We start from the raw sequence: 15,780 nt of genomic DNA, 5'->3' as shown, positions 1-15,780 counted from the left end.
CCATTCGTAAACTTTATAATTAAATTCAAACGCCGTCTTATGTTTATCTTTTTCTTCGATTTCAAAATGGTAAAATGCTTCTTTGCAATCAACAACAGTAAATATTATCGACCCTTGCGTAGCTCTTATTATTTCTCTCATATTCGTTAGCTCATACGGGTCTTTCTCGACTAAATCATTCAACCCTATAAAATTACTAACTACTCTTACTTCAACACTTGGTTTAAGTATCGCTCTTATTGGGTTTCGCCATTCCGAAGACGATCTTCTTATAATTTTTCTATTTTCTAAATCATTAATATATTCCTCAGTCTGTTTGATCAAAGCCTGTGGGATCGTCTGTCCCTTTCTGACTATCTTCTTACCCTCTGGAGTATCTATCTTACACTTCTCTAATGTACAATAACTTATAACCTCATCTCTTTGTTTAAAAACTTCTTCATAATTCGCTTTGAGATCTTCCAACGTAAATTCTCTCTTCAGTAATCTTCTTTTCGTCTCTTTATTGCAAACATTTATTCTTTCTTTCTGTCTTCTATCACTATTACTACATTCCTTTAACTTAACTCTTTTGTCTTTCCACCTGGATTATATCCTTTATTATCATTACTGCTACTACAACTTTGGTTTTCGTCAAAATTTAAGTACTTATTAAAATTTATATTTTTTTCCTGACTATTTTTCCTTCCTACATAACAGTTCCTGGCCATATGGCCGAATTTCCCACAATTAAAACAATTCCTATTATTTCTTATTTCTTGTACTGTATTCCTTAAAACTAAATCTTTCTCTTGAATTTCTTTTCTCACAGTTTCTCTAACATTCTCAGCTATGACCTCCATAAGTTCTCTCCTATTTTCTTCTTCTTTTTTAGTTCTTTCTTCTCTACATATTTCCTCCTCTAATTTCTCAATTATTTTATAATATTCGTCCTCTTTACTAATTCTTTCTACCATGAAATTTTTTATTTCTTCACTTCCTTCCATAAATATTCTCTGCTTCCACAAACTGATTTCTACTTCCTCCATCTCCAACCTATACATTATTCTTCTGACTTCCTTTAATAACTTTTTGGCCTCTAGACCACAGTCCACACTTGTAAACTGACGATTCGGTATCGCCCCCATGTCTTTATTTATCATAATGGGGATAGAAATTATACAAATATATCACAAAAACTAAAGAATAATAGTTTGTTGTTTATGCTTAAACTAATCAGTTGTTTTTTTGTATTTATCAATTTTAAGGCTTATTTTTATACTTTTAATGTGTCAATCATATTTTATAACTATTATTTTATCAAATATATTTTAAAGAGTTTTCATTTGTATTTTTATTGTAGGATCTAATCATTTTACTAAAATATTATTTTCGTAAAAACTCAGAAATGAAATTTTTGCTTTAATATTAGGTAAAAAATAATTCAAATATGCAATATCAGATAAAAAGTTAATTTAATATCTTCTGAAACATTTATCACTAATTATACGTAAAAATAATAATGACTTATTTATAAAACATATCGAGTTCATAATATTGAAATTTAAAGTTATTTATTGTAAATTATATTCTATCTTGATCTTCTAAAATTTTAATTATATCATCATGTAATTTTTCTGCTCGAGTATTATTAATAATTTCAAATAGTTCATTTTGAACCAACATTTTTTTAATTCTGTGATGTTTTTTCTCAATGGTTTTTTATAATTTTCATTCAAAAATTTGCTTCCTAATAATTCTTTGAGCGACGTTACAAAACTCGATTTAATAGTATTTCTTTTGTTTTCATATATATTATTTCGTATTTTTTGTAAAAATAATTCTACTTCTTCTTTTTTACACTCATTTATTAAATTTTCGCTAATAATTGCTAACTTGTTTGCTGATAATTCCATTAAATTATGATAACTTAATATATTTTCAATCTTTCTAATTCCCTGTTGGCATAAATGATTTTCAAACTTTTTCCATTCCTCGTCGTCACATGAATCTAATATTTTGCTAGTTACAGCATTGGTTTTAATTTGGTATAATGCATGAGTTAATTTTTCTTCATAAAAAAACTTATAAATTGTCTTACACTGTCTTTATACCGATATGAAGTCTCATTTACTGCATGTTTTTTCATATTTTCAGACAATTTTTTCTTTAATATTACAATATTTTTGTCTATCGCATGTTTATCGAGACTTAATTCTCCGAGAATTTGGTCTTTCGACATAATAGTGTAAAAATTTTCTATTTCACACCTAAACTGTTCAATTCCTGTATACAATGATGCTATCGCAAAAATTATCTTCAACTTTTTATAATTATATTGTTGAATATCTTTCAAATGAAATTTTACAACTTCGTGATATATTTTAATCAAATCTATATCTTCTGTGTTAGTAGATTTATTATTTCTTGTTTGGTCTTTGTTTTTTGTGTTTATAAAGTTTCCAATTTCTTTCAACCTTATAATAAGTGGTTTATCACTGATATCATTTTCATTTATAAAACGTTCAAATTCTAGTAATAAGCAAATTTTCATTAAAAAACTACTTGCTAAAAAAATGTGATTTGATAACTTATTCTTTAAATTTTTTATAAGCGTTTTGATTTTTTCAATTTCTTGACTATTCGAAATTGTATTTAGTTCTGAGGTTTTTATTAATTCTTGTTCTAATAAAAGATGCTGAAATATTATGTTCAATGCGCCTTCTTTATTCAATAATCTCATAATTAGAAATTCTAATCTATCTTTCGTTTCTATAAATCTAAAAAGTAACTCAACTTCATTGTGACATTCTTCTAAATTTTTAATGAGAGACGTCTTTCTAAAAAATTCTTGAAACTCTAAAAAAATTTCCTTAGTTATCCGATTATCCTTTTGTAAACTGTAAACATATTCACCTGACATTTGTGTAAAAATCACCATGTCTCCATTAATTTTTATATTAAATAATACAAATTTAAAATCAATTTGGTTTTCAGTACAATCTGAGAAATAGGCGAAATCGCGAGTATAAATTCCATCAACGTATATTGAATCATATAATTGCTTCAAATTTTTACATATCATGTTATCAACTTCGTTGTCATGTTCTGTAGTTTCATAAGAAATATTTATTATGTCATCAGCGACAAGATATTTAATATTTAACTCAAAAAAAACATGAATTCTATCTATTCTAATACAAATACACAAGTAACGTGCGTCGCATCTTTTAATATAGGTGATTGGGGATTCTGGAAAACTTAAAGTGTCGCCTGTATAGTTACACTTGGTTTTTAAATTGGTAAACATTTTATACCAAAGAGAATCATGTTTTATGATGTATTCATAATGTATAAAATCACGTGTTTTTTGGCTTTTTCTTTTAATATTCTCAATTACTAGATAATCGACTAGATTCTTAAAAATAGGACATATTTCAAAACAATTAGGATTATAAATTAAAACGTTAAAATCAGCTAGACATTTTTTATGTTCAAATAATATAAGACGATCTAACTCCTTAAAAATAGTATAAATAGATTTGTTAGTGCAATTAATTTCTAATTTTTTTTTATCTTCATAAATTGTTACCCCTTTGAGATCCAGCAAGATTTCGATATTAATGATATTGCGCGCAATATTATAATTTAGAAATATTCTCATATATCGTTTATCGTAATCAATTTTGGTGTAATCTCCGTTTTCTATTTTATTTGTTAGTGTTGAATTGATTCTATTGGATACAATCTCGAACGCATCTAAAAAAAGAAGTATAGAAAGAAAATTAACAATATTCATAGAGGGTTAAAAATCGAAATTATATGAATTAAATTAAAAATTACAAAAAAGCATAAAATTATTTATGTTGAATATGTTATATAGATTCATAGAAAATGGTAACATTTTGGAACTTCAAAAACATCTACAAACGTCAAAGTATTTGACAGCTTGTTTAAAAATAAATACAGCCAAATTAAATATAATGAATATGGATACTTAAAAAATTTATTTCTTTTTATTATATATATACTTTGTTCTTTAATACATATACAAATTGAACATTGTTATGATCAATTTTTCATATAGAAATTGTTTATTTTATCGATAATATAAAAAACAATTCTGATTTTAGAACGCATTAGAATTATTTTGTAAGATTTTGTAGGACAAAAATTTTTTACAGAATATTTTTTTATTAATCATAATTTTTGACATGTACAATGATTTTTTGAATTTCATGTGAAATCTTTGACATATATGAGGAATAAATAATTTTTATTAGCGAGATACATTTAAATAAAGCGGAGGCGAGGTACCACAGTACCCCACATTTGAGGGTGTTTACTTTATTTTTTCGAACCCCAAAAACGAAGTGCAAAATAAAGGAGGAGCAGGAAGGGGACAAAAATTACTAAGCACTTATGATATTAAAAATAACAAATAAATACATGCTTTTATTCAAAATTTAATTTTAAATTTAGTTATAATAGTCAAAATTTGTGTTGTATCTTTTTTGCCCTTCTTATTTTTTCCATTTTTTTTTAATTGTTGGTTTATTATAAAAGTAGATTTTCTTCAAAAATCTACTTTTATAATAAACCAACAATTAAAATTATAAATATTATTTATATAAGAAAATTTAAATAAATGTTCAACGATCTATACAGATTGTTAAATCAAAAAATTTAATTTAAAATATGTTAAGTTATTTAGAATTATATAGTTTTATGGTTATATTCTTTTTTTAAATTAAATTTCGTATACAAATATATAATTATTTGGTATTTTTACTGTTTAAAGATGCAAGTAATTTGAGTGCTAATGATTGCTTCTCCTTTATTTTGCACTTTGTTTTTGGGGTTCGAAAAAATAAAGTGAACACCCTTGGAGGGGGGCGTGTTGGTCCCCAATTCTAATAAATCAGAAGGGTAAAAAATGCTTGTTAATTTATATAAGTGTAAAAACTTGTATTAAAATATGATTCTGTACATAAATATATATTTATTTGTTATTTTTAATATCATAAGTGCTTAGTAATTTTTGTCCCCTTCCTGCTCCTCCTTTATTTTGCACTTCGTTTTTGGGGTTCGAAAAAATAAAGTAAACACCCTCAAATGTGGGGTACTGTGGTATCTTTCACCCAAATAAAGCAAAAGGTATAATTTTAGATCTTAATAAAAGCTACTAATAGATATGTTGTACGCAAAACTGTTATTAGAAAACATGAATTTATTAATTTACGGAATTTTTAGTCCAAATGTCCCATGTCAAATATCTTGAGTCGAATGTCATTTGACATGTTATACTTTCAACAAGTTATGGATTTTTTTTATACTCAAAAAAATTGTGTAAAAAATATAATACCTTTTCGAAAATTGGTTTTGTGGTAATGTATTAAATGAGCCGACACCAATTTATAAGCGTCATTTTTGATAGATTGCAAAATTCAGCTGTTAAAAAAATTAAGTATACAAATTTTAGAAGGCAATTGACAGATCGATTATCCTTATGATGATAAAAATTATTTTGATATATGTAATGTAATTAATTTGATAAACAAAAAAGTTCTAGTATGTTTTTATTGTTTTATAAATTTAAAATTCACCGAACAAAAACATTTTACCTTTAATATGAATTTTTTAAGTTTTTGCATGGGTGAAGATATTCTTTATTTTTTAATCTACTTTTTTCTAAATGAAAGTATTAAGTTTTGTCTGGTAAATTTTTTTTTTCATTTGATCTCTATAAAGATCTCTGCAAATGACTATATGATTTTCATATCTTAGTCCGTTGTTTTAATCTTTACGAGCCAAAAATAAAATTGGTACTTTGGGAATGAATAAAATCGCGAATAGAAAAAAAAACTTATGCCAATATATTATTTATCATTACAGTTACTTTATAACATATTAACTTGCTAGCTTTGACATTACAAGAGATGACGATTTATCAACTTGTAATCGTTTTTTATCAATTTATCTATACCTCAAACACGTTGTTCTTATGAACACAAGACTGTTGAAGGACTTATTTTGTATATTAATTATTAGATAAGATGGACATTTTGTTCATATAAAATAAAATTAGAACTCACAAAAATATAAAAAATATTTGATGGTATATTATAGCTACACATAAAGGGTTAAAGGGCAGTCTGGTGGCCAAAAATCCCTTAAAAGGAATTTTTAAAAAAATCACCCCCCAAAAATGAAAAGTCAAGAGGAAAAAAAATAAAAACTTAAAAAACATTTTAATAATTTTATCAAACAAATCCCCTTCAAAATTTCTTCTAAGCATAAATCTTAACAGAGAACTCTTTATTAATTTTTTTGTTCTATGCCTTATGGAAGTTTCACGTTTAACAGCGCTCCAATTACCTTCGATAGTATTAGTATGGCATGAATTATTTTTTTTAACAAATTCTTTTGAATGATTAACCGTCTTATGTTGTTGAAAAATTGAACACAACCTAGAATATGAAGAGAAGAAATCACTATGTATGATAGATTCTGGGTGAACATATTTAATTAAAAGTTCTTTTAGTGCAGTTGCTCTTCTATTATCAACAGGAACAAACACAATTTTCCTTTGAGGTGTTCTTTCTACCATTCAGAAAATCCAAACCCCTTCTGCCCTATGGCCTCTATGGTATTTTACTTTACCAAACTTACTTTCATCTATTTCCACAACAATCCCAGGTCCTCCTATTATACCTGTTTCAACGTAAACAAAATTTTCGATGGAATTTAGTGTTAAAGAAATGATTTTTCTTACACTTTTTATGCAAATTCAAAAAAATTCCGCAATAACTTTATACTTTACATTAACAGACCATAATTTAATAATTAATAACATAGTATTAATTCCAAGCTTGTTATTGTAGAATGGTTTGTTTTTAAAAAGAACATTTACATCTACATTTAGACCAAGTACATCGAAAAATAAAATTTTCATTATATTTTTACTTATAGAACCTCATTTTATACATGATTTGCTTGTTTTTTCAATATTTTTTAAAAAAATTTCAAAAGGTTTTTCTCTTGACTTTTCATTTTTGGGGATGATTTTTTTAAAAATTCCTTTTAAGAGATTTTTGGCCACCAGACTGCCATAGCTCCCACATAAAGCAATAAAAACAAAAAACAAATCTCTTAGTTGCATCTTCTTTTAATTATTTGACCAATTCTCTTGTCTCTTAATTTTGATATGTAAAAACTTAAAGTTAAAGTGAATTTGTACAAAAAAATTGTGAAAAAAAATCATTCTATAGAAGTATTTTTGGCCTGAATGAGATATCTCTCTTTTCTATATATTATTTCGTATTATATATTTGAATACCAGGGGTTGTTGATTTAGAACATTCTATGTTATTAGAAGGAATAATGTCAAAGAAAAGGATTTTTAATTTGAAGAACAAGCAAAAAAATTTGACATGTTCCTTTCCTTCAGATGCAACAAAGTCTTATTTTCAGTAAATTGTCGTGATTTTAAACTTCCGGGTTCATCGTATAATTGGTTGATGTAACAAAGTTTTGGACACATACCACAGATTATTTATCATATGATGTGATTATTTTATTAATTCTTGATGTTTATGGGGTTGATGGAGATTAAGTACGTTTTTCTTTTTATAATGTTATAACCGTTATCGTTGATTCTTTTTAACAAGCAATACAATTTGGCTTGTGGAAAGCAAGTAGTCTGAACTTGATAAAAAAGTAATATTGTTTATTTTTGTGTTTATCTAGCTAACAAAAAAAACTAAAAGTTGCTTTTAATGCAGTTAAAATCGAACTTAACTCATAAACAATCACGGATAGTTTTTTTTTGTAGCATTATACTGTCTAAAAGATTTCTAATTTGGCCGAATATCGAAAATTTTTTTTGTAAAGTTTATAACTTCATACGGTTCAAAAATGTGAAATTTAAATTTTTACTGTTGTGTATTTCTGGGATTTGGATATTTATAGAAAAATATTTTTTATAACTTTTAAATATAATTTTTATTTTTTTGATTTTGTTGTTATGATGATAATATCTATTATTTTCCCCCTTAGACTTCATTTTTTTTGCTGCATAACTGCTTACTTCTTAACAAACTTTCTTTTAAATTACATTTATAATTCAATAATTTATTCAAAAATAAATAAAAGCGTTTGTGTACTTCAAAATGTAGTATTAACTATGCAACTTCTGTAGTTTGTTTGACTTGGCGTGATAGGCTGTACAAGACGGTGGCGTGTTTTGAGTGGTGTGCGATAGATGATATTTATGACACCTGAAATTTAATGTAGTCATGTATATCACATCTATAAATCAATATCAAAGACATTAGTTATTATTTTTAAGATGTTTATAAGATATAAACTTCTTTTTTTAAGCCTTGTTATCTTATTTTATTAAAGGTAGATTTTTCTGTATGGATTATAATTCTTTGATTAAGTTTATAAGATAACGATAAAAATTTGTTATTGGTAGTAGCTTTGTTTAGTTAGACGCTAAATTGTTTCTACTTTATTGATGCAGTTGGAACAATTCAAATGATAAAAATGTCCACGATAATTATTATTTGATTTAATTAAACTTATGTGCCTGGCCCAAAAGGATTAAGATCTAGTATAGAAGCGACCCTTATGCTTGAAAACCAATATAATCATTGTGATGACTCATCAATCTATAAAAACATTTGTTGATCCGTCCTTTTGGAGCTCATGTCTGGAGCACTCTAATGTAGATCATAGAGCTAACCAAAAGACTAGACAAAATACGACATAAGGTCTCGTAGACCCTGGCCGAAAGGATTCTGTAACACGGACAGGCAAATTACCTTAAAGACAGGTGGTCGACGAAGCCCAATCAAATGCTATGTTTGTGATGTGGAAGAGTAAGAAGCTGTGTATGAGAAAAAAGATGATTGTAAGAAGTTTTAAGCTAGACAAATATGCTTCTCCTCGGGTAACAAAGCCATGCTTGTTATATATATTCGCTAGCGGCCATTCTATACGCTATTTGAAGTATAGATAAAAACATTTGCTCGGAGAAAAATCCAATGGATGCGTTGATTCTGTTGCAAAAAAAAGTTAATTGTAAAAGTTTTAGGAGTAAAATCTTCACGTTTAGTTTAAAAGGATCTTACTCAACTTTCGGCAGTCAATATGCAAGGTTTCGCCAAATTTCTTGTCTGCAAAGAAAAAATTTTTTTGGATATTCTGGGAACAGGGAAATAGCGTTGTGTTTGGATTAAAAACTGACATAAAAAACTATTCAAAAGTACAACTACGACAACTACAGTGTTTTGTTTATAATAATTATAAATAGTATGTTACAAGTAGTATATATATGGTCTCATTATTAATATTTGTGCGTGGTGTCTGAATTTGCAAAACTAAAAAAAAACATATAATAAATTTTATTATCATCATAAATAAAATAATATACATGAATTGTATTCTACTTTTTAAACTAAAAACAAAAGATCATCTTTGCCCTTCTAGAGTAGATTTGACTAAAAACATCATAAAAAATACAAACGTTATGAATATAAAACATTTTTCTAAATACTGCAACTATAATATCTAAATAAGATTTTTGTTCCAATCAAAAAGCATTAAGATGAACATCGCTATAATATACTACAAAACATAATGTGTAATATGTATAACGTAAATATGCTGCGTCGTTATATATGAAAGTAAAAAATGTCCTCATAGTTTGTTGTTAAAAACATTTCTTGATACATAACGCACCAGGTGTCAAATTCAGACGAACACCACAAAGTTTTCTATTATTAATATGTATAAGATCTTATCTTATTATAGGTTGTGTTAACGTTTATAGTGATTTAATCATGTAAATTGTATGTATCCAGGTTGTGGGGTTTTTGTTTTTCGAACGCTCATATTTAATCCAGAAATTATGTGAGTTTATAGTTCCAGAATGTACGAAAGTAGTATATAAGATATAAATTGTAGCCTTACCACATTGTAAATAGAGCTTCTTACTGAATTATCTTAAAAGACTAATCGAAATGGTTCGAGCGGTTCTTCGTATTTGACATTTTTCGGATTTTGTATACACCGGCAAACCCATGTAAGTCAAATTTATATGTAGCTCATATGATGTTGTTTATTGTGTTTGGTGTAAAACGAAATGCGATATGTAAATACTAGTACGGTGTTTTTTTGTGTAATACTATGAGTTCTCTTTAATAATTAACATCTAGTTTATATTATTTTCTTGTAAACTTTTATGATACATTTATATGTATAAAAATCTTGTTACAAAGATAGATGTAACGTTGGAGCTCAAAACGTGTTAACTTCAATGAATAGGTGATGACTAGGAATATCTTTGTAAGAGTTGTATAATTTTCTCGGTACTTGTTTTTTTGATATTTGAGCATGTTTGCTTTCAACAGAAAAAATGTAAATAAATATAATAAACCTTGTTTGACTTTCTCTACACTTCATACTGCATGATTTAAATATCATGTTATTAGTATAAGCTGTATGTATTTTTAATCATTAATTGAGTTTTATTGATATCACAATTAAGATTCTTAGCATTTTCAAAGGTTGTATTATTCATAAACTGTTTTATATTAATGTAACTTTTTCTTTAAAGCTATTTTCATGTATTCATTGTAATTTATAGATAAGTTTAATCATATTATAGGTTTTGTTAAGAACCACCAAATAATTAATCTTTTAAGACCGTTTTATTTTATAAAATTTACAAACATTTCACATACAAACTATAAATTACTATTTATATCATATATTTTTTTCAGAGGTCGATGATTTGATATATGCTTTTCATTTTTTTCTTTTGGTAAAGTTTTTCTTCATTTACGTATTGCTAAATATGTTTACATTAACAAATCCTTTTCCGTTCGTTATTTTCCTAATATATTATGCCTTTCGGCTTTTAGATCCTTGTAAGTAGACTTTTCTTTCCAATTCTACTTGTGTCTTTGGTTTTCTATGATCTCGTTGTTTTGCAACGAGAATCAGCAATATAGTCTTAAGTCTTGTATTAGATCCAAAATACTCTAATCTTATGTTTGCATGTCGTGTCGAAAACTCTAAAGCCCGTCTGTACCAGAATTCGTGGCACTATTTCAATAGAGATTGAATGTATGTTTATCATTAGATGTTAAATTAAATGTTATATTTTAAACGTTTTACAACAAAAGAGGCATATTATTCGTAATAATTTTAAAAACGGAAATATTTTATTTTCAATATGATAATATAACTTTGAGTGTTACAAAATTAGAGGATATAATCTGATCTTTAATATAATTATGCACAGAATATTTGTCTTATGATGTATATAGTATTCGCATTTTTCATCTATAAACATGATGGATTCATAGTGTTGAGTTAACTATCTTTGTCACTCACTCTCATATATACTGCAACGAAAGACTATTTATCAATACAACACTTATCTAAACTTTTGAGCTAATCTAGTCTACTGAATCATTAATGGGATGTCATGAGAAGTTTGTATGCCTTTTGTATTTAATTTCTCATAAAGAAAACTCAAACAAAATGTCGTTTTATTTCATAATCTTTTATATCACACTATGACCGTTTTTACACCTTACTGTTGTTAACCCCTTTGCTTTTGGTCTTACAGCCATCGCATATATCTGTCAAACTATTTTTTTCTATATTTCTAAGTTACACTAGTTTTATGACTAATCTAATTCTTTCATTTTCATTATTTTCAAATAGAATTCAGATATAGCTAGTAAAAATCAGACCCCCTAAATAAATGAGGCAAATTTGAAAGTAGTACGCGGGGAAAGGGTTGATAGTTTTGTTCCCTTTTAATCTAATTATTACAAAAGTATAATTTCGCAATAGACAACTTGCATTGATTCTGAGCTTTCATAATATTTAAAGGAAATCTGTTTTCAAATTTAATCATTTTTCTCACATTTTTTTCAATAATATTTTTTCTTAAGTTGTTTTTCTCCTTCTTTGATTATTTTGCCTAACCAAATTATATATTACTGTTAATTCTACATAAATCTCTAGTAAAGAATATTTTAACCACAAATTTATTTTGTTTATAATAATAAATCTCGCCCTTCTTACAAGTAATTTCTTGGCCTTGTGTACTTAGATACAATATTAGCTCATTTATTACTTGTTTTATAGATATTTTATATGATATAAAAGAATTCTACAGCTCTTAAATCATTTTTCATATAGGAGAGCTTAGACTTAACGATTTGAATTAATGTTTATATTCATATATGCAAAAAACACGTTAATTAATTTTCTATATTGGGTTACAGTATAGGAAAGACTATGAAAAAAACGTCTTCAAAGGACAATAATGTTTTCCTCGCTAGAAAACATTATGCTACTAATCGAGAGTGCATATTATAATAATTTGGCAAAAACATATTACATAGTGTAAAATCAAAAAGAATATAAAGTTTAGCTATTAAATTTTAATAAATCGCGTAAATACTTATTCATAGCATTAAAACATTTTAAATATTTCTTCCTTGTTCTATGAATGACAATAAATTTTTTTGTTATTTGTTCAAAATGATAGACAATATCTTCATTATTATTTAGAGACAGAACATCGCTATTATATAAGGTTAGTATAGAAATTATTGAGGTTTTCTTAAACAATGCAAGTATCTCAATCCAAAATTTATTTTTTTCAATTATGATACAAGTATGTTTATTATAAACTAAATTTGACTTTTCTCTTAATTCCAACCCCGCAATGATATATGTGAAAAAATCTTTTATCATTAGAAAATTAGTTTTAAAAATTTTTGGAACTTCATCTCTTTCAATTGCCTCAAATATTTCCAAGAAATGGTTTTTATTGTGATATAAATGAGTAAACATTGTTTTTGTAAATAATCTGTTTTTTTCATATTCATTTCTAATTTTGTCGTTAAATTTTGGTAGATTATCATTAGTGTCAATATTTAAATTATAAATCATGTCTAATTTTTTTTTATTAAGCTGTAATTCACTTTGACATTTTCTTGACAATTTAATTAGTAGTTTTACTTTGAGAGTTTTTTCTTTTTTTACCGAAACTGTTTTGTCAGAAGAAGATAATGCTTTTTTAGGAGTTACAAAATCATTAGGATCCTCTGGCTTGTAGAGTTTAGAAAGATCTTTTTCGACGCTTAATGATTCCGTTCCTGATTTTTTAGAACACGAAGATATCTGCGTTTCAGACGTAGAGCATTCAATGTTTATGTTCCTCATTTGCAGGTAATTTGTTCTTTTATCATTTTCTAGTTCAAAATTTTGATCTGTCACTATGGGAGGATCGTTAGATGCAAATGTTGTAATAAAATAAGAAGGCTTGATATATTCTTTTACATTTTGCAATAAATGATATGTTTTTTTGGTTTTTTCATCAAAACTTAACAAATTTTTTTTGTTTTGCAATAATATCGTAGGGCCCTCATTTATACTTTCAATTGATTGAAACATTACTCCTTGTTCAGACTTCATAAAATCTAGTTTTTCATTTTGATCGTTACCATGTAAAGAAATATTACGATTTCCAATATTGATAACATCTTCGTCTATTATAGTAAGAAATTCTGAGCAATAAACTAAACATATAGACAACATTATTTTATGGGTAGATTTACTTTTTTTAATTTAGAAATAAATTTTAATAATAGTTAATGTATTTATTTTATAATACAAAAAGTGAATTATATCCAAATAAAACTTCTATTTACTCACAGGCACAATATATGAAGATGTAGTTCGAAATACTTCATATAAATTGTTAACGAGATTCAAATAATTTTAGTGATTTAATTAATATTTTGTTATAATTTAATCAGACAGTTAATTTTGTATTGTCTTAATATTTATTTAAAACATCAAGAAGCCACAAATAAAATACAAAAGTGGTAGAGTATAACGATTGTCATTTATTTGAACGTATACTATATCAAATTCCACTCTAGTCTAATTATCAGTATAAATACTCTATTTTCTATTTTAAGCCTTGTTTTAAAAAATTTGAAGCGGCCAGTACGATTAAGACAAACAAAAATTTACTAGTATGAAAGATGGTCTTGTTAAGATATAATTTGGTCTTAAAACACAGTATATATATATATATATACTGTGTTTTATGGAATTTTGTATAATTAGTGTGTAAAAATATAAAACAGGGTTTACTCTTATTATTCATTTATCCCTATAGGTAGTTTTTGTTTTTGTTAAACATGTTTTCGTTTATTTTTTTATGTATCAAACAGATTCTAGGCTTAGTATACATATTAGTATAGTTACTATACATTAATTAATTTGCCTTTGAGTAAGACAATATTTTTATTGACGATCGAAAAAACATAAAATCTTATTGCTTTTTTTTGGATTCTAAATTTTTATAGAACATATGTTTACAGTAAATTTCATATTTTTTCCCATTAGTAAAATATCAGATATTTATTCAAATGCTTATTTCTTACATATTATCATTCTAGCAATGGAATTTACGTATGCTAATATTGATTATATGCAGTCTGTCAAACCATTTACTATTATACGTTTCTATACGTAATAAAATTTAGTCGAGCGAAAAAAAAGTTTGAGGAATAAATATTTAATAGTTTAAAAACAATAGATTATTATTCCTTTTTGGTTAGCATGTAATTTATTGCATCTTTCTTTTTTGTTTTTACTCCTCCGCATTTTACGCTTTAAGATTAAAAAATGGGGCTAAAAATAAAAAATTTGTAGTTTATTGGCAAGGATGGCTCAGGTGCAATACTCTATGGAAGTAGTAGATTTAAAGAGGCATTTTATATAACAATATAAAAAAATGTTTAGTTTTATAGCGTTGGTGTTTATTTGGAGTTTCACTAAAGGAGCTCATTAGCGGCGTGATTTAAATTAACCACAGATACATCTTTGAATCATTTATTGTCAACAGAAATTTGTAAATTGACGGTGTTATGATATACTATAACAGCAATTTCATTTATCGCAAGTTTTTGGAAAAACATTGCAGATTTTTAAAGATTTATAATAATCATTATGAATAATATAAAAATTATAAAATAAAGTTTGAGAATAAAAAAAAGAAATTGTCAAATGTTATGTCTAAAGACTATTAAGAATTATTGCAGTTTAACTTAAATAAGACTTTTGGCTTTATATTTTAGAAACTAAATGGATTAGTTAGATTTTGAATCTGGATTCCTTGTATATAATAAGGAAAGAAATGTTTAAAATTTATCAAAATGGGATTTTGATGTAAAAATTATGTTAAAACTTATGTATAGAAAATAAACGGGTCCTCTGTGGATTACCAAGAATTAAGAAAAGTGTATATTAATATATTGAGTTACATAAAAGATATTGCGCCAAGCAGAATTCTACATACCCGATAAAGAGATACATGTAATATTGCGGAAGTTAAACGGTTAAAAGATTTTAAGAGGAAAAAAATTAAAAACTTTGCAGGCATATAACTTTTATAATAGAAAAAAACGCAGAAAAGTGTTAATGTTGTTCGATTAATCTGTCGGGTGGAAAAAACTTAGAAATTGATTATAAATAAACCTTAAAAAAAGAAGCTGATGTTGCTGGTTCTTCAATTATAATTCAAAAAATGAAACGAACCTAGAAAGACTGTGCAGAATTGTTATATTAGAATTTATACACAATTGTCGCTAGTAAAAGGTTAAAATTATGATGGCGTATGAGTTTTGGTACGCCCCACAACTCTACAGAATTTTATACTGCACTGTTAAATATATTAAAGCATAAATATGCATT

General features: G+C 26.1%; 2 protein-coding genes across 2 annotated transcripts; both read right to left on the bottom strand.

Moving 5' to 3' along the window:
- Window positions 1-1,595: 1,595 nt before the first annotated feature.
- Window positions 1,596-3,778, bottom strand: VNE69_04217 (uncharacterized protein; the record flags this gene model as incomplete). The annotated part of the gene is made up of 2 exons (XM_065473469.1): window positions 1,596-2,063; window positions 2,114-3,778. The coding sequence occupies 2 exons, from the start codon at window positions 3,776-3,778 to the stop codon at window positions 1,596-1,598; spliced, it is 2,133 nt and encodes a 710-aa protein (XP_065329541.1).
- Window positions 3,779-12,435: 8,657 nt separating this feature from the next.
- On the bottom strand, window positions 12,436-13,611 carry VNE69_04216 (uncharacterized protein; the record flags this gene model as incomplete). The annotated part of the gene is made up of 1 exon (XM_065473468.1): window positions 12,436-13,611. One exon carries the CDS (start codon window positions 13,609-13,611, stop codon window positions 12,436-12,438), a length of 1,176 nt encoding a protein of 391 aa, XP_065329540.1.
- Window positions 13,612-15,780: the final 2,169 nt, after the last annotated feature.

This window comes from Vairimorpha necatrix, chromosome 4 (assembly GCF_036630325.1).
Source record: "Vairimorpha necatrix chromosome 4, complete sequence".
Classification (NCBI taxonomy): domain Eukaryota; kingdom Fungi; phylum Microsporidia; family Nosematidae; genus Vairimorpha; species Vairimorpha necatrix.
Note: the sequence above shows the minus strand (reverse complement) of the source record. Positions and strands in the feature narration are given on the sequence as shown.